The sequence below is a fragment of the Grammomys surdaster genome, unplaced genomic scaffold (genome assembly GCF_004785775.1).
Source record: "Grammomys surdaster isolate TR1022 unplaced genomic scaffold, NIH_TR_1.0 172, whole genome shotgun sequence".
Lineage (NCBI taxonomy): Eukaryota > Metazoa > Chordata > Mammalia > Rodentia > Muridae > Grammomys > Grammomys surdaster.
The window spans coordinates 1,737,341-1,762,294 of NW_021604620.1; the positions used below are offsets into that span (position 1 = coordinate 1,737,341).

A 24,954-nucleotide genomic window follows, 5' to 3' on the forward strand; every position below is an offset into this window, starting at 1 on the left:
CGCGGGGCGCCGATTGGAGCCCGCGCGTCAGCTGGGGCCGCCGTCTGGCCGCTTAAAGGGCCAGGCCGCCCTGCGTGCCGGCCGGGGGCGCGGACGCGCGCCGTCTCGCTGCGGCTGCCCTCGGGAGAGCCTCGGGGTCCCCGGGCCGACCCGGCTGGTGACGTGGGAACGTTTGGACTTGCGACCCCACCCTCCCGCGCCGAGCCCCCTCTCTGCCCTTCTCCGCTTGGGAACTTGGTGCCGGAGTCTAACCCGGGTGTCCTCCCGCTGCTCTGCAGGGGCGGGGCCAGGGTAGGCGTGAGGTCGCGGAGCTGAGCGCGCCGCCCCCCGACCCACCTGCTCCCCCGAGCCAGGCGACGCTGAGGCCCCGAGCCCCGCACCCCAGCCGCGCTCACCTCCCGCCCCCTGTGACCCCGGCTGCTCCGACTTGGGGGTGAGTCTGGGGTCTCCAGCTGCTCCGGCCTTCCCACGCGGTTTGCTCTGTGTCTCCGGGACCTACCTGGGGGCCTCTGGCTGCAGAGCCTTGGAGCCACCGCCGCAGCGACAGAAGCCTTTCAGATGACCTGCCTAGGACAGCCGGGTAGGGGCCAGAGGCCCAGGCCCGGCCGAGGGGCCCTCGGCGCAGCCTCCGCGCTGGGGAGATGCAGCTCGGCTTGCGGAATGCTGCTCTGGCACCGGCTCCGTGGGGGCAGGGGGCTGGCTGTGCTGGCAGGAGGCTGCGAAGGAACGCTGCCAGGCCGAGCGACGACAGGGCGGGACTACGGGCTACCACCGTGGTCTCTCCTTCGGACGCCCCGCACCCCTACCCAGCGGCCACTGTTGAGCCTAGTCACTCTCCCAACAGTGCTCCAGCTGGGCCATTCCACTCCAGCCACAGCCGTCTCCTTGAGTGTACACCTTCTTCATGGTGTGCAGGGGGCTGTAGCTCTTCCTCTGGAGCCAAGCAGGTGTCATCAAATAGTTGAGGACACTGGGCTGGCTAACCCCTGAGCAGGGAAGCTGAGTCGGTAGGGCGAAAAAAGGTGGGGGCAGAGGAAAGTCCCTACCGTTACATCCGTAGGGCATGGCCCTAGCTGGGGCACTGAGGCTCCAGGCTGAAGCTGTGAACCGGTCCCTTACTGAAGTCTCCTACACTTCCACCCAGTATGCTGCACTGACCTGGGAGGTGGGAAGGGCAGGGCTGTACCTACTGGGTGGACAAGGAGGGTCCCGCAGAGAGAAAGAAAACATGTAGACCCTGTGCTGGGAAGCTGGAAGAAGCGGGGCATTCCCAGCCTAACCGTGAGAAGGACACTGGCCCTTCGCTTGATGGCCTTAGCTAACGTAAAGGAGTGACAGCCCCCCCCCCCCCCCCCCCAGTTCCCTCAGCATCTCCTCCTAGCTGTCCTACTTGGGTTCTCAGAACTCTGACTGAGGGCAAGAGGTCGCACTGGGCTTGTCACTGGCAACAGCTGCAAAGGCCGGAAGTCCCCTAAGCAGAATTGAGTGGTCAGGGGATGGGGTACAGCCAACTAGAGGGACAACATGGGAACAGAGGAAGGATTCTAGGCCACAACCTCCAACTCCGTTGGTGAGCAGGAGCACTCACTACCATGACAGAGGTGGGTGCTTTAGACTCCAGATGCTAGGTGACTCCAGCCCCAAACTGCTTGGGGTTCCAGCACTTGGCTGGGGAAACTGAACTCACCAGGTAACAGAAATACAAGTTAGGTAGTCCAAGAGGTGGATAGTGCAAGCTGGAGGGGGAGGGTGATAATGCCCTGTACCCAAACGTGGCCTCCTCAGTCTCCCTCAATTCTGGCTGCTGAGCCCAGCACTAATGGGCCACAGCTGCACAAGGGTGGGGGCCTAATGCAAACCATCAGGTTCCCTTTCCCACACCAACTCCAGGGCCTTAGCAGGAAAGCCTCCCTGGTAGCTTCCAGAAGGTCTCCCGGAGACCCTAATCCTTCACAACCTCGGGCCACTGTACTTCTTGCCAAAGCCCCCACCATTTACTCAGTGAGACGTGACACCAGCAGCGGTGTCAAGGCCTACATCCATCACGGCCATGCAGAGACCATCGGGTCCTACATTCTGCCCAGTAGTAGTAGTGGGAGTTCTAGAGGTCCTGGGCCCTAAGTGTTTCCAGATGGCCTTCAGGGAGGCAGACTACTCTTCAAGTTAGGGCATCAGCTTGCCGGGTCATATGCATCATCTGGGTTCATCAACTAGGAGACAATGGTTCTCAGGATCTGCACGTGGGCAGCAGGGATCAAGGGTTAGGGCTCAGTGGACAGAGGCCCAGTCCTGGCCCTTCCAGAACCCACTTTTGTCTTGGTATCTCCAAGTTCCTCAGCCTCAGGCTGTGGAGTTGGGTCTTACTGCTTGTATGAGGTTTGGTATTGAAGACAGCAATAATGCTGGGCTGTTCTAAGCCACGGGGAGGAAGCAGCTATGGCAAGAGGCCCAGGCCTTAGAAGAAAGCAGCCTGTGCTGTGGTGTACTGATTCCAGAGTGCTGAGCTCTCTCTCTTATACCTCAAGGTACCTGAGAAACTCTAGCAACAAATAATGTCTCAGCTAAACATTCTGGCCTGTTCTTTTAATAATTTAAGGAAGTTTTGCCTGCATGTATGTCTGCATCACTTGCATGCTTGGTAAGCAGAGGCCAGGAGTTGAATCCTCTGGAACTGGAGCTATGATTGTGAGCAGCCATGCTGGTTTTTGCAACTGAACCTGGATCCTCAGGAGAAGCAGGCAGTGCTATAATCCACCGAGGCCCATCTAGCCCCCACATCCCTCATAGGACCAGGGCTCATGCCTTTCTCTGGCTAATTAAAGAATTGAGATCATGTCCCAGTGCTGTCCAGCTCATCAAACAGGCTTTTATCAGACGCAAATAAAGTTCCGTGATGTCTACAAAGCCCACAGCAGAGTTCCTTGGTATTCTCTCTTTTGACACTGTGGGAGCAAAGCCTCACACAGCCCAGGCTGACTGAGTGGATCCTCCTGTCCCCATCTTCCAAGTGCTGGGACTATAGGCTTGTGAGACCAAACCCAGCTAAAATTTTCTTTTTAAATTTATATTTTTAATGAGTCTTACTATGCAGCCCTGTCTGGCCTTAAACTCAAGAGAGTGCTGGGGTTAAAGGTGTGTACTACCCTACCGCACCTGGCATCTTCTTTAAATATTAAAGCACCCACATTTGACAATTTTTAGTTTCCCAACTTGGGGAAACACTATTTTTTTTTTAAAGATTTATTTATTTATTTTATTTATGAGTACACTGTAGCTGTCTTCAGACACACCAGAAGAGGGCATCGAATCTCATTACGGATGGTTGTGAGCCACCATGTGGTTGCTGGGATTTGAACTCAGGACCTCTGGAAGAGCAGTCAGTGCTCTTAACCGCTGAGCCATCTCTCCAGCCCCGGGGAAACACTATTTAGAAAACTCAGTTATCTGCAAACAAGGCGGTAGATTCCAAGGTTCACCGTCCTTGCCCAGCAGATCGTCACCTGTATGTTTAAATGTCGTATGGTCTGTCTTAGGAGGTGAATGATGAGGAGGTGCCACAGTCAGATGCCTTGTTCCTAGGCGGAACATTTGAGGCTGGAATTGCATACTCTTTCCGAAGCTGAGGACAGCAGGAGGAGCCCTGGAGTTGCATCCATCCCACCAGAGGGTATGTTTCTGCCAGGCTCTCCCAGGTCACCCCTGCACCCCAGTAACCTCCAGTGGACAAGTCTCTTCACTTGCCTGTGTCAGAAACTGGAGTCTGAGCAAAGAAAGACCAAGTAGGCAGACTCAAACTTAGCATGTATTTTCATTTCTACAAGATCCTTTTCAAGTTGTAAAGAAATTTAATAGAAGTATATACAAATTAGACACTGCTAGTATGTACAAAAGTATTTTCTACATTTTTGAACAATATCAACTATGCCACTTGCAGTAAACAGGATGTTACAAAATCATCCAATAAAGCATTTTCTATTAAGCACATTACACAACATAATTTAATTTTATTAAAAAAATAACTTCAAAATACAGAATGATCCTGGTTAGGAAGAAAAGCCATTTCTGTGGTTCACTTGAGTATAAACAGCAAGGCTGACACTACTGAACATGAGTGCCTGTCGGTACAGGTTAAGCCCTGTCCACGGCGGCAGTAGGTGGTAGGTGGATGCCTTTCCTCTCCCTATGCTAATCCCCAGAACCTGCCAATGTCCTTCATTCCTCTGGCCACGGGACTTCAAGTAGAGATTTGTCTCTGAGGTTTCATCTAGTTACATGGACCCTTACAGCAGGAGGAGGGTAGAGGTTTCGAAGAAAGACAAAGATTCAAGGGATCCCTGTTGAAGACGGTAAGGCCTACAGCAGGGAGTCTAAAGAGTCCCCAGCTTCAAGAAAGTTATTCCTTCCCAGAGTCTTCGTGAAGAATACACCCTTCCAGCCCCTCAGTCATAGCCTTGAGACCCTGAGCAGACAAGTCAACCCTACCATGCCTGATCATCAGTGACGCATGGGCACTTTTAGGCTGAGAAATTTGGGATAGGTTATTACACAGCAACCAAATAAGAATTCATGGCCCAATAGTGACCTTTTCTTACTAATTCCATTTGTCAGTTTGTCTGGGCTCTGAATGCATTCTTCCCACTGAATACTAGATTCAAACACCCTTCTTTGTAGGCAACTTTAAAGGAAAAAAAAAGGGAGGGAACCACTCACGATAAACTGACCAAGCACTGAGTTCTGATGTTACCCTTCTTTCTAATTAACTAATTTACAGACATGGTGAACAACAGCTGGCTGGCCACCAAAATGCTGTTTACATACATCATAGAGCAACAGCATTATTTGTGAGGTGCTGATCTTTGAACCCAGAGCTACTTACATGCTAAGCACATGCTATATATCACTGAGCCACATGGCCCTGGAAGACTATTTTCATACCTCCCCTCCATCTGGTCAGGGCTTTAGTAAGATCCTCCAGCCCAAGGCTTTTTCTCTTCCCACATACACCAGCAAGGCCTGGGTGGGATAGGATGGTATAGACTTCTACACCATATACCTGACAGGAATTCTGTGAACTGGACTAAACTGGCACTAAGGTGATTAAGTACACTTGGGGAAAGAATGCAAACTAAAGAGTAAAACAAAGAAATAAACCCACACTAGTTTTTACAGGTCAGATTCTTCCTGGAGGAGCCACACAAAGACGTAAGAACACCTATATGTGCAGCAGAGCCTGTGACCTTGCTGCTCCCAACTTTTGTCCTGGGTTTCCTTCATGGAGTTGGTGGCAGTGAGGGTGCGTCTCAACACTAACAGGGAAAAGGATGGTTGGGGCAGAGCTGCTACTGTTGCCACAGTGAGAGAAAAGCTTGGCCCAAGTGTCTCTAGGATGTAGTACTTAAAGACTGTGGAGTTGCTTCTGAAGTCCATTCTTCAGGTAGCTCTTTAGCACACATGTGCAAAAGATGACCAGCCTTACAGGTTCTGTTCCCAGGGACCTCCACCATATATATATATCTGTGTTTGGAAGAAGCCCCTACACTCATAGTGAACCCAGCTCAGAAGAAATAATTTTTGGTACCAGTGAATTTAAAAAAAAAGAATTCACGAAATGCAGTATATGAAGATATGACATAGGGTATATGAGGAACCAAAGGCACCGAGCACCAAAGTAGGAGCTGGGGTGGCAACACGGTCATTATCTGAGCTTCTGGCATTCACTATGAAAAAGCAGAGCCCTTAGACAGTGTGGGTGTTCACAGCTGGGATGGACTGCTGCAGACGCAGTGGCATGAGCTACCACCCTGCACGCCTGGCCATAGTCAATATGGATGTGGATAGCCTGATCTGACAGCACACACCAAGAAGCCAACTGACATGGGGACATGGGGAACATGTGTCTTTTGACAGCTCTCCACAATTCTGTTTGGGAGCATAGATGCTAAAACCTGAAACAAAAAGAAACCCCAAATTCTACAGACAATGTAATCTACAGAAAACCCTATCTACAGTAATACTGCAAATTATACTTACATCAAATTTACCATTTCTTGATTCAAGAAAATGAAAATTTTATAGTTGCCTACTGTAAAATGGGGCATAAAAATATTTCTAGGGGCATCTGCACTGTAAATTCTTCTGAGCACATGTGACAAGAAATATCCACTATTGGACTGAGGTCTAATACTAAAACACAACAGACTACCATCCAGTTTCTTAAGCTTTAAGTTACCAGGTATTTACAGTTAAGACACAATCTGTACAGAGACACCTCAGCTGTATCTGCTGCTCTCACTGGGGCTCCGGTGATGAGAGTAACTTCTGTCACTTTCACTGTCTGAGCCATAGGATCTACCACTCCTGCGTAAAAGAACAAAACAAAAATGCCGTCAACTATGGCAACACTATGGGTTTTTCAAGGATGTTTTAAATGGCAAATGGTAGTAAAATGAAGGTTAACAATAAATCTCACAAGAGTGGGAATTTTACTTGAAATCCTTTCATAAAAAATGAGCAAACAATTTTTCTACCACACCCAGTAACTGTCAATCTGAGACTAGACTGAAGCAGGAAGGGTTAAAAGCAGTCTCACTGAAGTGGGTGTGGCCTTGGTTAGGGTGGTCACTCAGCCCATTTAAAAATCTGTTCTGAGAGCTGGTCAACTTGTTACAGTAAGCATCATCCCACCACAACAAGCAGACCAAGTACAGGGCTCAAGAACAGCTCAAGACAGTGGACAGGCAAGTTCACTCACTGAGAACCCCAGGGTCCCAGGGTTAGAGGGTTGGAGGTGGGGTATCCCCAGGGCAATGGGCTGCAGTAGAGAATATAAGAAACGGGGTCTAGGGGCTGGGAGTTAAGTGATCACTTCAGAACACAAAGACAAGTGATGGAGATGGCACTTGGGTTTCTGGGCAGAAGGAAAGCTCTAGAACATTAGAGAAAGAAGTCGGAAAGAGTTGAAGCTGGAGCTACAAGTGGAGGGGTTCACGTGCTAGCAGCCCCTGAGACAGTTCAATCAAAGGGGTATCCATGTACACTGTACCAAGTTTTCTGGGCTTGCAATGGATAAGGAAGAGTGACAGGCCATCAGCAAGAGACAATATAAGAGTCATGGTAGTCAGGTTACATCTTATTAAATAAATGACAAGATATAGGATTCAACCCTGCTGCTGAGACAATTTTAATAAAACGACAGACTGGCTGTTTCAATAAATTAGCCTGACTTCCAGATATGAGCCATGATTTGGTCTTCTCCTTCCTTCCAAAAGAAATGTTTACTCAAAGCTACGTGAATAAAACCCATTTTAGTGTCAACTATAAAACAATAACCAGTAACTACCACCTGCCAACTCACAGTACCAAGGCCATGTTTAATAGCTGTCTGTAGGCCAATGAAAAGAGAAGGTGTTCCACTGAGGGCCCACCCACACCAAGTGCCCCATCACTCCCAGTGCTCTAACCCAGGGACCAACCTGGACCGCCTGTTGTAACTTCTACCCCGATGGTAACTGTCACTCCTCTGGCTGCGGCTGCGGCTGCGACTCCGGCTATAGTAGCTATCGTAGGTGTAGGATCTGCTTAAATAGCAAGGACACACAGTGTTCCATTCAAATACGGAAAGGCTGTTTTTTAGGGCCATCAAAGGGTGCTGGCTCAGATGGGTACTCTACAGAGCTGTGAGGACAGTTGCATAAGAAGTTCTAGGAACATCCAGCAATTGCACCCAACTGGACTTACCAAGTTAAAGAGAAAAAAAATGTTAATTTCTTTTCTATACTGAAAAATATCACAAAATTAACATGGAGTTAGTGTGACTGAATCTCAATTTTATCGGGCAATTGTATTCACAACCATCTGCCATTACAATTGGATACTGTCATTTCTGATTGGAGCACAATGGGTCAACGGATAAAGATCTTTTTTGTATTGTGTGATTTTAGAAGACAAACATATGCATTAAAGTTATTTATTTAAAAACAGAACACTTAGGCTAAGGACTAAGCTCCATGGCAGTAGATGTCCTGTGGTTTATGCCTGAGCCCTCGGATCACTCCCAGCAGCACAAGCCAAGCCCACCCAGCACTCTAGGGCCTCCCAGCAGCACTTACCTGGAGCGGCTGTGAGGGTCATAGGAGCTGCTCCTGGACCGGCTCCTGCTGGACGTCCTAGTGTGGAGCACAGAGGGCTATCACCTTGTGTATTAGAGCTCAGACTACAGTAACAAGCTAGACATTTTTGCCCATCAAAGTGAAAATAAAGTGAAATGCCATAACTATTTTGTGTTTATCTCAAGTGTATTGGAATTCCTTTTTAAAACCTTTGTATTCCATTGGAAGGGAGAAGGCCCACTTATACCAGTGGTCACAGCAAAAAATACCACAAGGCCAAAGAGAGCAGCAGCAGGGAGATAGAAATCCTTGTTCCAACACTCACTTTCCTCTTGGTTTCCTTGCTATACAGTGTCATAGCCCCTAAGTAGGTCAAGAAGAGGTGACTGTGCTTGTGACCTCAGTGACATCTATGCACAGAGCAGGTAGGAGTGGCATGGCCTCTCAATTCGACTGCTTCTTTGCCTTACTCTGCTAAGACCTTATCAGGGAACAGCCAGGCAGAATTCCAGAGCTCTCAGAGAGCTGGATGAGAAACAGTTCAGGGTGGTATTGATAAGGACAGATCAACAGCTGTTCTGCTGTGTCCCTGAAGTGGTCCATTTGAGTGACTGGCAGGGTGAGACCACAAGCTCACCTGTGGCTATGGAAACTTTCATAGGAACTGCTCCGGCTACGGGTTCGGCCTCTGCTATACCAGCCCCTGCTCCGGCTTCTCGAGTAGCTTCTTGATCTACAATGGAGTGAGTGAGAAAGCATATACTATGTGCAGTCCCCACACTGTTGGGATGACAGGGCAGGAGGGGAGCACAAGCAGGGTAAGGTTTCTGCTCACTGGACATGGTCATGTACTGCAAAGCAAGCAATCCAGAAGCCACCATGGTTTAATCAATGAAGTAAGTCATGAAAGACCGCAACAGGCATATGTACATGCTTGTGAACACAACTACTTATTGACTTTCTGTTACTGGGAACCCCTTTTCTTAGCTTTCACTATCATTCTTTGTACTCAGAAGACAAATTTCCTGATGACAAATGCTGGATAGGTCTCCTGACAAAAATTTCAATACGATCACAAAGCTCAACTTAGATGTGTGCCTTGAACAGCAACTTTGGCTCCATGGATGGCGTGTACCTTTTACATGTGTAAAGGGTAGTAAGGTCAATCATCTACGTAGTCTGCTCAAAGGATTCTATGAAAAGGCATGGAAACCTGCACAAGAAGGCCAGCTACTTCACAACTTTGAATACAGAGAATTCGCCCCCGTCATGGCAAGAGAGCTTTCACTCTCCAAGTGAGAAAACGGCAGGTCTTCTCAGCTGAGTGGATTTCTTGTCCTGACATGCCCACTCCCTGTCTCTGTCCTCTTTCAGTGGTTTTGGTCATATGGAACACTGCTTCTTACTCCCTTGTCAGATATCTGCAAACAGTGATCACACTTCTAAGGCTCATGTTTTTCTGAGCTAAATAACAGCAGGCTCTCCTCGGGGGTAAAAGAGAAAAGAGACTATTTCTTACCGGTAAGATGAAGTGGAACTTCTAGATCGACTTCGTGAGTGACTGTACGAGACAGACCTTGTTCTGTGTCGAGATTTGGTTTCAGATTTACTTCGAGACCTGTGTGGACTCCTGGACTGGCTATCACCATCTCGACTAGGTGTCTGCTCATCACTGGAACTCTCTTGATTCCGTGGCCTCCGATTTAGGCGTGCTGTCTTTCTTACTTCATCAAAGAGAGACCCAGGCCGAACTTTATTTTTGCTTTTGATTTCTATCCTCAAGCCTTGTGGTTTCACTTCAGGCACAGCAGATAATGCCTTCATATCCAGAGCACTGGATGTGGTTGCAGCAGACACTGCCAGATTCCCTACACCTTGCAATGGCTTCCACTTATCTGTGAGGTTCATCTGGCTCTTCTCAGCCCCCTCCTTCTTTCCAGTAACTTCTACAGGACTGGTTAAGCTGGTAGAGCTGTTCTGTTTAACCCCACTTTCACCCAAGGCCCTGCTTTCAGACACGCCACTCTCTTGCTCCCCCCCTGCTACAGGATGTGCCATATGCTCATCCTGCTCTGGAATAATGCGCACCTCTGGGCTGTCTAGCCTGTGATTTGCTAAAGGGGATACCCCCTCTCCCTTTTCAGGGGAAGTCCTATCAGGGGTACAGATCTCCATGTTGTCATCTGTCTGAAGCACGTCCTCCCCTCCACCTGGGACATGCTCTTCAAGATGCTGGGTGCTGGGTGGAGAGCTTGTAGTGTTTTCCTCCACTTTCAGAGGTGCTGGGCAGGAACTGGGATCACAGTCCCCCTCTGCAAGTGGGTCATGCTCTAAAGTAACCGTCTTGGGTTTACTTGGACAGCTGCCTTCCTCACAGGTTTTGTTGACTTTTGGAGTACTGTCTTTCACAGCTTCACACTTCTCAGAGACATGCTTTTTCTCTTTTGGGTCCTGCGTAACTTGCTTTCCACTCACCTCCTCCTCTTCCTCCTCACCAAACTCGAGTGGAGGTTGCCAGTGAAAAGCTTGCTTCCGTTTTGGAGCCTTGTGTTTTTTATCTTTTTTGGCTTTTGATTTCTCTCTTACCCTTTTTGTGTGATCCCCTTTAAGACTATCCTTTGGGTGTTTTTGCTTCTGGGGCTCGACTCTAGTGTTCCCCAAGTTGGAGCAGGAGCTCTCTGACTCAGAGGCTGAAGACCGTGGTCTCCTAGACTTCCAGGCACCATCGCTGCCAGGCAGAAAAGTGTTTGTTGGAGGCTTTGCTGGGGGTTTGGCTTTGATGTGACTCTGGCCAACTTCTGACTCGGAGTCTGAAGAGGCTTCACCCTCCTCCTTATCAGAACTTCTCCGGGGATCACTTTTCCTGCTCTTAGTCACATCTTGTTCTGAGTTTGATTCAGAGTCCCATTTACTCCCAGCACAATTCTTCCCTCTGGACACACTGTTGTCTCTAGAGTGATCAGGAAGATCATCTTTCAGAGTTCTCTTTTTAGAATGAGGACATTCCCATTCAGGCTTGGATTTTCCTTCTTCTCTGCCTTTCCCCTGCTTATCATTCAATCCTTTTACTTTGCCCTGCTTCTCCTTCTCTGGGGCTGAGTGCACTCCTTGAACATGAGACTGTTCACTGTCTGAAGAGTAATCTAAAGATGATCTGCTTTCACTGTACTTTCTGTGACACGAAGACTTCTCTCTGCCTTTGACATATTTACTGTGAAGTGTCTTTTCAGAGCTACTGCGCTGTCTTTTATTTGAAGTGACACTTTTTTTCCTGCTGGATCTAAATCTGGCTCGTCTTCCATCATCACTGCTAACAGAAGTGTATGAAGATGACCTACTGCGCTGGGAACCATCACTGTACTTATTTGGTGAGTGAGACCTAGATGACGGAGACCTAGAGAGCGAGCGTGAAGTAGGGAGACTTCGGGACCTTGACCTTGTATATGACCTGGAGGATGACCTGCTCCTCGAGGACTTGCTCCTTGACCTTCCCGAGCTTCTAGAACTTCTATCACTGTACTTTGAATAAGCACTCCCATCACTTTCTGAAGGTTTTTCTCTTTTGTGATAAGATGAACAACTCATGGTTGCTTTAATATTTGTTAAACTGTATGTGTTTTGGACAGGCAGCAAATGGGTTGTTTTAGCTTTCATCTCCTGAATTCGCTCATAGGAGGGCTTCCAGGGCTTCTGTCCAGGCTTCCACCTAGAAGGGGGAGGGCTGTCACTCAATGGTATTACAGGAATGTTTTCTGCTGTCACTGACTGTACTAGCACATTTCCATTCTGTGGCATCGATGACCTTAAAGGCTCTGTCTTAACTGGCTTATTTTCACTCAGCTGAGCAGGTTTTTTGGGGGATATTGAGGTTGTTCTTCGGGGCCCTGACCTGGAACTAGATCTAGATTTTGATCTATTGCGAGAACGAGAGGAGGACTTTGACATAGCCCTTGATCTAGAGCTCCCTCTAGAATCTGACCGTGAACGAGACTTGGATCTGTAGGAGTCTCTGCTAGAATGGGTGGAAGCGCTCCGGTCATCCTGGTCTGATTTAGACCAGTCCCGCTTTGATGAGCGATGAGAGGAGGAGGAGGAGGCACGAGATCTTCTTTCTCTAACACAGGAGGACTTCATTCGGTGGGTGGGAGATCTTGAGGGTTCCAAATCAGGTGGCATAACTATTCTTCTCTTCTTTGTCTGTCTGTGTCTTCTGCAATGTTTCTGCTTTTTAGCTTTTTTTTTATGCTTAAACTTCTTTTCCTTTCTGCGTTTTTTGTGGTGACCATCAGAGTGTCTTGCTGTACTAAGATCTGAATAGTATCCATTATAGGACCAGGACCTGGATCTCTGGGACAAGCTTCTTTCATCCCACCGGCTTGAGCAGGGATCACTTAGCCTGTAAGTGGAGGAGCATAGCATGCATGTGGTTATTTGTGAGCACTCTGTGTCTTAAAAACACATTTTTAACTGATTATGGAGTACCCAAATCCATCAACACTTTAACTAACATAAACCAGAACGATGACAACTATTAGTAAACTCACAAAAGACCCTTGTTTTTTTGTTTGTTTTTATTTTAATTTATTTTCGTTTCATGAACACTGGTGTTTTGTCTGTGTAAGGGTGTCAGATCCTCTGTTACTGACGTTACAGACAGTTGTGAACTGCCATGTGGGGCTGGGAATTAAACACAGGTTCTCTAGAAGAGTAGCTAAGCTCTTAACTGCTCAGCCATCTTTCCAGTCCCAAGATCCTTGTTTTTTGTTTGTTTGTTTTGGTTTTGGTTTTTCAAGACAGGGTTTCTCTACGTAGCCCTGGCTGTCCTGGAACTCACTTTGTAGACCAGTCTGGCCTCAAACTCAGAAATCCGCCTGCCTCTGCCTCCCAAGTGCTGGGATTAAAGGCGTGCGCCACCACTGCCCCACAAAATCCTTGTTTTTAAGTGAAGCAAAGACTCTAATAAATGTTTGTGAAAACTATACCAACTAACCAGTAGTTCTGTGGAGACACACAGCTCGCACAATATCAGCTACTAACAACCTTCTAAGAGCAATTTCTGTGAGAGTGAAAGCCAGGCTCCAAGCAATCTTGCTGATGAATTACTTGTTTCTGTGGTACTGGGCATCACACTCAGAACCTTATGCATGCTAAGCAATCACTCTACTACAGAGCTAGATGCCTAGCCTTGACTCAGCTTTCTTATTTCTTTTTAAATAATTCATGTACACATATATGCTTGTATGTGTGCAAGTACACACATGTGCACATGTGCAGAGGGCGGCTCAGGTGTCATTCTTAAGAACACTAATTTCTCTGAAAGCATTCTCATTGGCCTCAGGTTCATCAGTAGACAGCTACCCAGCAAGCCCCAAGGATCCTCCAGCACTGGGATTATAGGTGCTTGCTGCTACACCTAGCTTTGCATGGACAGTCTGGGGTCCTCTCGCTTGCAAGGCAAGCACTTTACCAACTACTACCTTCCTAGTCCCTTTCTTTCTGTAAAGACAGGATCCTGTTATTGGCCTAGCATGGCCTGGAACTTATTATGTATCCAGCCTGGCATCAACCTCCCCAGTACTGGGATTATAGTACCATTAGGCCTGGATAAAAAGCTGGCTTTTCTTTATTCTGGAGCCGGTACCCTTTAGAAACAGACATTGGACATTGTAAGGAACCACTTATCTAAACATGTTCCTCAACATGTCTAGATACAACAGTCTGTGGAGTCAGAATTGAACTCCCATGCTTAGTGGGCTCTCCTATTTACCAATCCACACACCTGTGAGTAAGGTATCTGTCAAGTCAGACACAGTGCCTGAGACCTGGTCACTTCTGCAACTGAGAGTCCATTCAAACTCTCAGCAAAAGGAAGCAGCCAGCACCTGACTGAAGTGCCTTGTCTCAGCGGCAGCAGTGCTGCTCCTACTGGCGGATGTCAGGCAGTGAGTCCAGCATCGAGCGCTCTGCTCCAGGCTGTGCTCACACTCCAGGTGTGAGCCTCTCTTACTTGTCTCCTTTGCTCCACTTCTCTCCGCTCGGCGGCCTGTAGGCTCTCAGTCTCTGCATCTCCTCCTTCCAGTGAGGAGGGGTTTCGCTGCTGTCATCGTCTTCCGACTCAGAGTGGGATCTTGACCTTGGAGGTGTGTGATATCGCTTTAAACACAGAGAGGGTAGTAACTGTTCTAAAAATACCTCTTGTAGTAGGACAGAGTCAGGCAAAAAGATCTAATAAGGGCATCGATTTGAGTATCTACTTAGAAACGTAGGAAGTTATTTTAAATACAAGACATGAAGAAACACAAAAGAGGCAAGACATTTGACTGGAATCCAGAAGTTTCCTGTGTAGTACTAACACATTCATTAGCTACCATTACTCAGAGACCAAAATTTCTCAATAAAATACTATTTCATGGATTATATCACAGAGTAATTAAATTCATCCACAGCTGTACCTACCAATGGCAGTACCTTTCTAAAACTCTGGGAAATAAAAACAATTCCTTGAACAAGAAGAATATCCCATCTAAAACTAAACCTCTGACTTTTAAAATAAAATGTTAAAAAGTTAATATTTAGGTAAACAATTTGAAAGAAGAAAGTTTTAACATACGTACAATTGTGCCCCTTCCTTTGATTTTCCGTCCAGACTTTGATACAGATGGCTTCTGATCATTTACAACAGGTGCAACGTCTGGAATGTTCCTGAAAGAGTTTGTGATGACAATTAAAAACATGCAAGAGGGGCTGGTGAGATGGCTCAGCGGTTAAGAGCACTGACTGCTCTTCCAGAGGTCGGGAGTTCAAATCCCAGCAACCACATGGTGGCTCACAACCATCCGAAATGAGATTGGATGCCCTATGCTGGTGTGTCCGAAGACAGCGACAGTGTACTCATAAATAAGATAAATAAATAAATAAATAAACAAAACAAAAAAACATGCAAGAACCAGAACATATTCTCAACATTCAAGTGCACAGCTACAGTCTTCACAATACCAGATTTCCTATTTCATGACATAAAATTACATGAAATTCAAATGTCAACATCCATAAAGTTTCATGGGCACAGCCACATCATCCACACACCAACACATCACCACATACAGACACGACTATCACTTCACATGCTACACACATGACTTTGCAAAGAAGAGGTGTGTGAATTCTCACTGCAGACTGTCATCTTATAGCTCTGACAACTGTTGTAACAGAGAACACTAACTTGAACTCTAGACGGAATTATCCTGCTCCAGGAAAATTCCATTCATCCCATTATCAAATATGTATTTGGAAGAAAAATAAAGGGTTTTTTTTATTACTTTATTTTGCATTTTTGTAAATGAAAGTTTGTAGAGGAAGCCGCCAAGGGCATCAACACACACTTGTAATGGCAGCATGTGAGGGAGTTCAGTGCCAGTCTAGGTTATATGACAAGAGCCTGTCTCAAAAGTAAACAAGCAAAGAAAAAACAACAAACTGTTGAAGGGCTGGGCTGGGCACAGCTCGTTTGACATCGTGGCTTTCTAAGTAACTCCTCCCAGGAATAAACAAGTTACACCACACGCTGACGCAATTCTGCTCAAACAGCACACTCCTCTCCCCTCCCCTCCACCCCCCTCTTTCGAGACTAGACCTTGTTATGATGTCCATGATGAACATCAATCCTCAGTCAAACAGTCTTAGCCGTTGCTAGGGCAACATGCATATGCTACCATTCCTGCCTTCTGTCCTTTTAATATTTCTGAATTTAACTCTAACATACAAAGTACATTAAATAGTATTTTCTGAGACTAAATCTCAAGCCACAATTCAGGAAAACTACAGTAATATTTATGATACTAAATTGTATCTCTCGTTAGCATGTAATTAACTTTGCACTATTGAAACTGAAACTGATTTCACTATTCAGTTGGATCCACAGAGGTCAAGGAACCTGATAACCCATTCTGAAAAGACTCATCCCTTTAACAAAAGGCCAGTGCAGTAAGATCAGTAACACAACTTTCCCTGACCTCTAATAAGCACTTCCCTCTCTGTCATATGTGGCAGCAGATACATATCTGGAACCCTAATACTCTAAAGGATAAAGCAGAAGGATTCCAAGTTCAAGGCTAACCTGAGACACATAGCAAGATCCTGTCTTGAAAAATAAGCAGACAAAAAACACAAACCAAAACAACAAAACACACCCTTTTTTATTAAGTTGCCCAATTTCCTTTACCTATTCAAGTATTCAAGTGTGGATTCTGAAAGGGAGGTACATGCCATTCCTTCGTCTAGTGAATAACAATGACATCGTTTGTTCTGCATGCTCTGAGCATGAGTCGTGGGGAATGAGTGTAGAGCTGCAATGAACTGATAGACTTATCCATCAGAGAGATAAAATATACAGTATGATAGCTAACCATCACTGTCAACTTGACTAGATATCCAATCCCTACAAGACTGAGCATACTAACCATCCCGTGTGCTAGTGCCAGTACAGATTAAAAGAGGAAGAAGAAAGCCAGCCGAATGAACACACACATACACCCCACTTCTTGTCCTCTGTGCTGTGGGCTGCTCCATAGTATCCCCTCTGAAATGAAACCACGAGCATGGTGCTTTTGTTAGGTACTGGACACAGTATAGAGAAGAGGAACACAGCCATCAGCCTACTTACTGTTCAGGCTCCACAGCGATAGCAGGCATATCTCTTCTAAGTAAAAATCGGTTCTCAGGAACTGGAGGAATCTCTTCCGGGCGGACAACAGGCTTTTCTCTTTTGGCGTTTGAGTCACCTGATCTTTTTTCATTCACATCACTCCTCTCAGAATAACTAAAATAAATCAAATCACCAATTTAGATGTTAATGCTAGTATTTTATAAAATGAAGGCACGAGCAAAACTTACACTCACCCTCATTCACCTCACCTTAACCTTACGTATTTCACAGATATATGAAAACTCACCCTCATTCACCTCACCTTAACCTTACGTATTTCACAGATATATGAAACATCAACAGTAAAAACTCCCGAGCTAAGAAATTTTTAAAAAGAAAAATTAAAAAAAGAAAAAAACTCGAGTGCTACAATTCTGAAATGGAAGATGTCAATGATCTTTATGTTTTCCTTCTTTAAAAACGCATTTATCTGTCTGTCTACTTCCTTGTGTGCTACTGTGCACATACCATCATGTAGATGTGAGACAACTACTTGTGGGAGATAGCTCTCTCTTCACCACATGTATTCCAGGAATCAAATCCAACTTGCCAGGCCTGGTGAGAAGTCCCTGAGCCAGCTCAATGGCCCAAGTTTTGCTTTAGGGAAAATCATGTTCTTCAGGGGTGCAGACCCTGCCTATGCTCCATAGGGTGTCCCTGTACCTCTGCACATTAAGTAGGTTAAGTAGGTTGTTGAAAGAAAAACATACAAAGAGGAGGGGGACGTAGCGGGAAGGGGAATTCAAAGGAGGTGTTAGGAGGTGAAGGATCACATTACTTTGTAGACATGAGTGAAATTCTCAAAGTAAAAAATACTGTATTTTAAGAGAAAGACTTTTCAGGGACTGGAGAGATGGCTCATCAGTTAAGAGCACTGACTGCTCTTCTAGGGGACCCGAGTTCAATTACGAGCACCCACACAGTAGCTCACAACTGTCTGTAACTCCAAGATCTGTCACCCTCACACAGGCATACATGCAAGTAAAATATTAATGCATATAACATTTTAAAAAGTAATTTAAAAAGATAAACACACATGAGAGAAAGAATTTTCAGGCATTAGGGCTGGCAAGATGGTTCAATAACCACAAGCCTTTGTTGACAAAAGACCTATCTGGGAGAAAGAAAGAAACAACTGCAAGCTGTCTTCTGATTGCCACACATGGAATATTACACATATCTTTGAATACACAAAACAAAAAACTTTAAAACAAAAAGAATTTCAAGAATTATCTTCACCTGAAAACCATACCAACTGATGCCTAGGCCACGCCTACCGTATCACAGGTGTCAGTCAGTGTAACGCCCAGTGCGCCTCGCCTCTACAAGCAGTCAGAGTGCTGCACTCACAGGGTCCCTGTGCCTGGGCTGCAGGCTGTGCTGTGTGCTGCGTGCTGCGTGCTGGGTGCTGGGGGCTGGGGGCTGTGAGCTGTGGGCTGGGTGCTGTGGGCTGGGTGCTGTGGGCTGTGGGCTGTGGGCTGGGTGCTGTGTGCTGGGCCAGCGCCGACTTGTACATACCCTTCAGGGCTTACTGTGCGCTTCCTCCTCGCTTCTTCTGAACTGCTCATTTCTTTCCGTCTCTTTTTAGTATGTCTGACTTTTGGCCTCCTCTTATGTCTCCTCCTCCTGATTCTCTCTCGTTCAACTTCACTTTCTGAGGATGATTCTGAAGAGGAAGAGGAATTGGAAGAAGAGTCCGAGTCTTCTGAATGTGTCGGTTTCTTCCTTTTTTTCTCAAAAACTTTTAATAGATATTAAAAAAAAAAAAATCAGTACTTGAGCCCAGTACACACCATCTAGAGTGAAAAAATGTGACTGCTGACTGTCATATAATTGCTTTATAAATAGAACACTAAAACAAGACTCAACTAAACTGTTCCCCAGTTATGTATAATGCCCAAGCCCTTATCCAACATGAAGTCTATATTTTAAGTAAGTGTGACAAGGAATGAAAGCTAAGACAGAATAAACAAATGTCAAGGGAACACAGAGATACGGTAGCTTAAGATTAGACTGGAACAGAGACTCAAACTAGGGAGAGGTCACACAGACACCTCATATAGAACATATAGAACAAAGGTTGCTCTATACATGAGGGCAGGCACAGAGTCCCCTCATGTCTGAGTAGACACTAGTGTAGCTGGAAGGCAATGAGTACAGGAAAAAGTCAGAAAGACAACAGAGAGCTACTGGCATCTGTGCTGAGAGTACCACTGTAGGTGTCTGTGCAGGAGGGATGTGGATTATGTGTGCCTTAAGAGAATCACTCTGGTAGCTCCTGAAGACAAACCAGAGTAAAACAAGGGCGTAAGGAGGAAACCAGTGGGGACACTCCTGCTGATAAATGATCACAGGAAGACAGGGAGAGCGCTGAGGTGGGCATCTCTGGGGGTACTGCAGTAATTCAGGCAGGAGAGGGCTTGGATCAGCAGGCAACACCTGCTGGTGGAGGGGACACAGCACAGACGCACCTGCCAATGCTCCCACTATCCACACATGCTTTATACCTCTCTGTCCTAGACCCCCACCCTCCAAAGGCTCTTACCATCTTTTGTCAATTTTGTGGCAAGCACCCCACAGTCAATAACTCGGACATCAGCATAAGGTCTGCTTGCAGCATCCGTTTTCAGATTTTCAATCTGTTCAATTACTTCAAAACCAGATATAACCAGTCCAAAGACAACATGAACCCTGTCATAATATAAATCCAAGAAATAAATTAGTCTGGTAATAATTACGTTATAAACATAATTGGGACAACTGCTGTAAAAAATATCTACCCACAGGACTCGAAACAAATCCAGTGTCAAGAACCAAGTAGAAGGAATGACAGCTTGAAATCTACTTCATAACAGGAAACAGACAGTTCACCTAAAGACTAGGTGGGACTCAGTTTCTGCTGTTATTATTGCAGTGGTTGCTAGCCTTTTTAGGGTTAAGAATCTGGTAAGAGAGGACACTTCATACTGAGAAGCCATCTCAACAGGTACACTCAAAACCACATGGTTGAGAAGCCCACCCATGAACAAAAATGAGACAGGCTCTCAAAACTCCTATACCCTGTGACCCTTTAGGAAGAGCTTGACTACAAAAGAATAACCCAGACCAGCAAGTCTTTCAGGTTCATTAAATAACTCTGAGATTTTAACAACTTGATGCTTACCCGTCCAGGTGTGGAGCAGGCTTTGTAGTTCTGTACAATAAACATCAACACAAAGATGGTATCAAAAATGACGTATTCAGATGAAGAAAGCAGAGGGTTTAAACACAGCATGTAGTGAACAAAGAAGATAAAAGACAGAAAAATGTTAAGCATAATACATATCCAACCTTAAAGACCCCCAAACACCAACTGTAGCCATTTTACTAATTTAAAAACTAGACTACAATGAGTTATAAAACCAACTCTATTAGAGTGCATGAAATAGGTTTGAGTTATAGAAAGAAACGTAAAGCATATACACTGAAATTAAACTTACTCTCAAACCAGAAACAATAATGGCAACAAAAACAAACATTAAAAAAATTCCCAGCAGAGTGATGCAAGGAGGAAGCCACTGCCCAGGTGGAGAAGTGACAGCACTGGCCACACAGCCACTGGGATATTATTTGTTACTTAAGACTGAGACAGTCTGCATACTCTTCATTAAGGCAAGCAAAGGAGGAGCCTCTGAGACCTCTCTGCAGACCTTTCCGCTCTTCCTTCACTCAAGGTGAAGCTTGGCAACTCACATTTTAAAAACGCAACAGGGAGGGACTTTCAAACTGCTGATGCCCTTCACAACAAATGAAAAATGAAGGTGTATTATTGACATCTTCCTTCGATTTCCGTGGCCCAGAAAACAGCCCCTTCCCCAGCTGCTCTGTAGACGCCCCACTGTCACTGTTGGGACATCTGTGGGGTACACTTGGTTAAGGTATTTTGAACCCAAGTTTGTTTTCCCATAACATTTTCAAAGATCTTTACAATGTGAATTGTAATGCAAAAATTCAAAAGTGGGTAGCTAGCTCAGTATTAGACTGCCAGAACCTTAATTACTAAGGATGAAAACCAGATGATAAAGACAAGGTCACTAGACTTTCAGGCCATATTAAAACAGTCACTTATATAAAGAAAAACCCATATACATTTTAATGCCATTCTGAGACACATGAACAGAACAAGTTAACCTTTACAACAATGTAAAAAACATTATTGTACAAGAGACTGTAACGCTTATACTTTAAGAATATCCAGTTCTGTATGAAGACTACATAGATAGTATTTAACTTAAAACTTTAAATGTCAACTTAAGTCTCAGAACTTTAAATGAAGTTTTGAGTTTTAAAGTCACAAGTCTCAAATATTTCTTAGAAAGTTGAGTAGAATTTCAAACCAGTATAATTTAAAAAATAAAAACAGGCTTTAAAAAAGGGGGACATGGGGGAAGAAATAAAAGAAAATCTAACAAACTGGTGAGCCACAGACACTATGAAGCGAGCATCCAGAAGTCATGGTAGACAACAACTTTAAAACAAAAATGCTTCCAGCATTATACAACTCTACCAAAGCAGAAACTAAGACATGAGCTAGACAGAAACCCCTTATGAGAAGGGGTAAAGGTACTCCCAGAAAGATAAAACTGTTCTGCCAAGCAGAAGATAAAAACCACATGGCTGTTTATTGACTAGATGTGTTCTTCCTCTCTTGGGCCTCACTCAGAAGAGCTCACAGATTTTTCTAGCAGACAAAGTTCCAATTCAGCTGCCACCTTAGCTAACAAATGCTGTAACCACCACATAAGGCAACCCTAAAGGAAATAGAGTCTAGCTGGCTGCAGCAACACACACTCAGACCACCTGAGGATGGAAGAATGCTCTTAGGGCATTCAAGCTTGAGACAGACAGATAACTTGTCTCAAGTTGAGAATGAACTCAGGTCCCTCATGTGTGCTAAGCACACACTCAACCACTGACTGACACTGTACATCAGTCCCTAGTTTTGTTTTCAATTCAAATGAAAATGTCCCAATAAACAATGTACCTAGTGCACTAAATAGAGGACACCTTTCAATCTGTTCACTGTCCAAATCAAAATGAATCATTTAACTTACTGGCACCTGCAATTCAGGTACAGAAATATCAACTTGCAGCTTCGCTGGGATAGAATACACAGCAAGTACATAGGAAATATTTCACGCACAAAAGAAGGAACTCTCTGGACCTGAGCGTACAAATTCCAGGATTCACTGTAGGGCAGGCTCACTGGAACTATGCTGACAGAACAAACAACAGTTAACACCCAACAAGGGTAACAGAAAGGCAGGAGAGACCATGTGCTTGGCCAAGTCTACTAAAACGTACAGAGAAACCCTGCCCACCAGTTCTTTACTATATTCAACACTCTCAATGGTACCATTCATGGCAGTGATATAGATGCAGTAAATTAAGACTGAGAAGACCAGAGCAAAGGAGAAACAAACACAAAAACACAAATAAAATTATAAAGCTTCAGTGCTCAGATATTTCTGTTTCTCCCAGTCTCTCATACCCCTGAATCTACCTAAGACAGTTACTGCAAGGGTCACTTAAACCACAAACTCTGGAAACTAAAAACTTTGCTGTTGTTCTAAAAACTGAACTACACTTATGCCATCCCCTGAGCAGCTTCTGGACTGTACCAGCTCCTAAAATCCTAATGTAAAACAGCGCCATGAAGCATACAAGAGCTACTGAAATGAAACTGCATTGTCTAGGTTAACCATAAGCAATGAACATCCTTGTCTTACATAGATTGCTGCTACACAGAACAATTAGAAAGCTTTTTTCCTTAAAATGTTTCAATACATGTAACATTAGGATTAAAGAAACAAAGGCAGAGGGGGAAGGGGAGAGAGTGAGCAAGCCTTAGAGGAATGAGACATTACCTTTGGAGCGCACGCTGTAACACTGTTTCTGCAAATTTTACACAAAAATGGCAAGAAATAAATTGTAATACACTTTTAAGACAAGACTGAATTTATGTTTTAATATCAATATAACTTTGAAATTAAAATTTTAGAGTTTTATGCAAAGCAAGAAAGATTTTTTAAAATAGAGGGCTCTAAATTTTCTTTCATAAGATATTTATGAAGAGATGAATTGCTTTGTAAAAGCCTTGTAGAGATCTTAAGACTCATGGTATTTTAGCACAGGGGTTGGTAACAGCTCATAAAATATTAAAGCCCCTTTTATAATCTCCCAGACTAGCTATGCCATCTTTCTTAGTAAGGTAATACAGGATGAGTATGGAGAGATATACAAATCTAAATACTGAGAAATTAGGACTTCTGGTAGAAGGCAAAGAATTTCCCCCCAAGACTAAGTTTAGATAATTCAAAACAAAACTTGAGGAACTTAACCAATTCACCTCGCTTTCCCGCTTCTTCCTTTCAAAGCTTTCTTGGTTGTGTAAACAGAACAGAACCCTGGAGAATGACTTGGTCAGAATCTGGACTACGCTCACAGCTTCATACATGTACTCAAGCTGTTATGCCATTGGACTGAATTAATAGAAACAGTACTAACAGTAAAATTAGAACTTTAAGGATCTACTCTGAGGTTTAAAAGGCAACAGAGGTGACAGCCTTAGAGAACAAAGTTAAACCCTGGCCACAGGACTTTCATATCTAATCCGATTTTTCCTCTTATGAGAATTTTATTTTGAACAATAAACACTGATAAATTTTAACTAATGAAAATTTAAAAAAAAAATCAATGACTATACAAACCAAAAACCCTTACACCCAAACAAAAATGATAGGATTTTAGATATATTAAATATTGAAATGTTGTAAAAGTGACTTAAAATCTCTCATATAGGCATGAGTATTAAAAAAAAAGAGAGAAAAAGAAAAAAAAGAAAGAAAGAAGGTAAGTCTGAAGTCATGCAGTTTCTAAAATGTTAAACTCCAGGTCTAAAGTGAGAGGGCACTAGAAGCAACTATCCTAATGTCATCTTTATCACACAACTCTTTCCTTCACAGCCTAAAACTAAGCTACCACAAAGTGGGGAACCCAAACTATAGAGTAACACAGCTTGTGTTTAGGCAGTGAACATCACAATGTTCTGTGTTCCCAAGGTCACTCAGAAAGATAAGCTTTCTAAATTTCAACACTAATATAAAAGGAAATATATAAAATTATAACTAGATACAACATGTCTTTCCTGACTGATAACATGTATATCACATGAGCACTAAATGAATAATTCTAAACACGGGTGTTAGATGGTATCTGAAATTCAGGGAAAGTGGCATTAAGATTAAGATTAAGTGGCACAAACTCCTTTCCTCTCCAAAAAAAAAAAAAAAATGTGAAATTAGCATGAAGTTATTACCTTCCATAAAAACAAAACCCAAAGCAACAACAAATAAACAAAAAACAAAGTGACTAAGGTCACAACATTTAATACCATTTTCTCACACAAATTTATGAATGTATGGGTGAGACATTTCTCTCCCAAACCTACTTCTGCTTGCCAAAGTGTTAATACAGATCTATAAACTCCTTAAAGATCCTAGTCTTTCCTCTACTTGCTTCCTACCTTAGAATGAATGTTCCTCTCTCACTAGATGAAGAGTCACTTGTTGAGTCAGATCTTTAAGTGACATATAGCAATCTTAGAGTCCCTTCCCCATTCAGGACTGCTATATTAAATGGGGACCAGAGCTGCGGCTCAGTGGGTAAGGGCACTTACTGCTCTTCCCAGGACCAGAGTTCACTTCATTTCCTAGCACCCACATGGTAGTTCACAACCAGCTATGTAACCCAGTCTCAGGGGACCTGGCCTCCAGAGGCATTGTATGTAGGTGATCCACAGACATACATGCAAGCAAAGCACCCATACACATAAAATAAAAACAAATGAAGGAAAAAAGAAAAAGCTCATACATACAATCAGTGACCTGGGTGTGGTGGCACACATCTTTAATGGCAGCAGGTGGGGAGGAAGAGGCAGGTAGGTGGATCTCTGAGAGAACTGTTGCTTAGCATTTACAAGGTCATGAGTCTGATTATCAACATTGAGGAAAACAAAACAAATTTTGTTTAAATATTAAGTTGGGCTTTTCTATATTATCTTTGTTTTCATAAAAATTATCACTTGACCTGTGGCCAATGACA

The 24,954-nt window shown here is 44.4% G+C and overlaps 1 protein-coding gene across 4 annotated transcripts in view; it reads right to left on the minus strand.

Annotated features, from left to right (window-relative positions):
- Positions 1-3,784: 3,784 nt before the first annotated feature.
- Positions 3,785-24,954, minus strand: part of Nktr (natural killer cell triggering receptor) — a 38,277-nt gene continuing 17,107 nt past the window's right edge. For 2 of the 4 annotated variants that reach the window (XM_028767256.1, XM_028767259.1), the window contains 11 exons: positions 19,976-20,005; positions 19,358-19,503; positions 18,331-18,553; positions 16,771-16,926; positions 14,723-14,810; positions 14,116-14,261; positions 9,628-12,504; positions 8,746-8,841; positions 8,109-8,165; positions 7,473-7,577; positions 3,785-6,357 (listed from right to left, as the gene is read on the minus strand). In XM_028767256.1, coding sequence (XP_028623089.1) covers positions 6,270-6,357; positions 7,473-7,577; positions 8,109-8,165; positions 8,746-8,841; positions 9,628-12,504; positions 14,116-14,261; positions 14,723-14,810; positions 16,771-16,926; positions 18,331-18,553; positions 19,358-19,503; positions 19,976-20,005 — 4,012 coding nt within the window. In that variant the 3' untranslated portion in view covers positions 3,785-6,269. The remainder of the gene's footprint in view (positions 6,358-7,472; positions 7,578-8,108; positions 8,166-8,745; positions 8,842-9,627; positions 12,505-14,115; positions 14,262-14,722; positions 14,811-16,770; positions 16,927-18,330; positions 18,554-19,357; positions 19,504-19,975; positions 20,006-24,954) is intronic. The other 2 variants (XM_028767257.1, XM_028767258.1) reach the window with 2 other exon arrangements.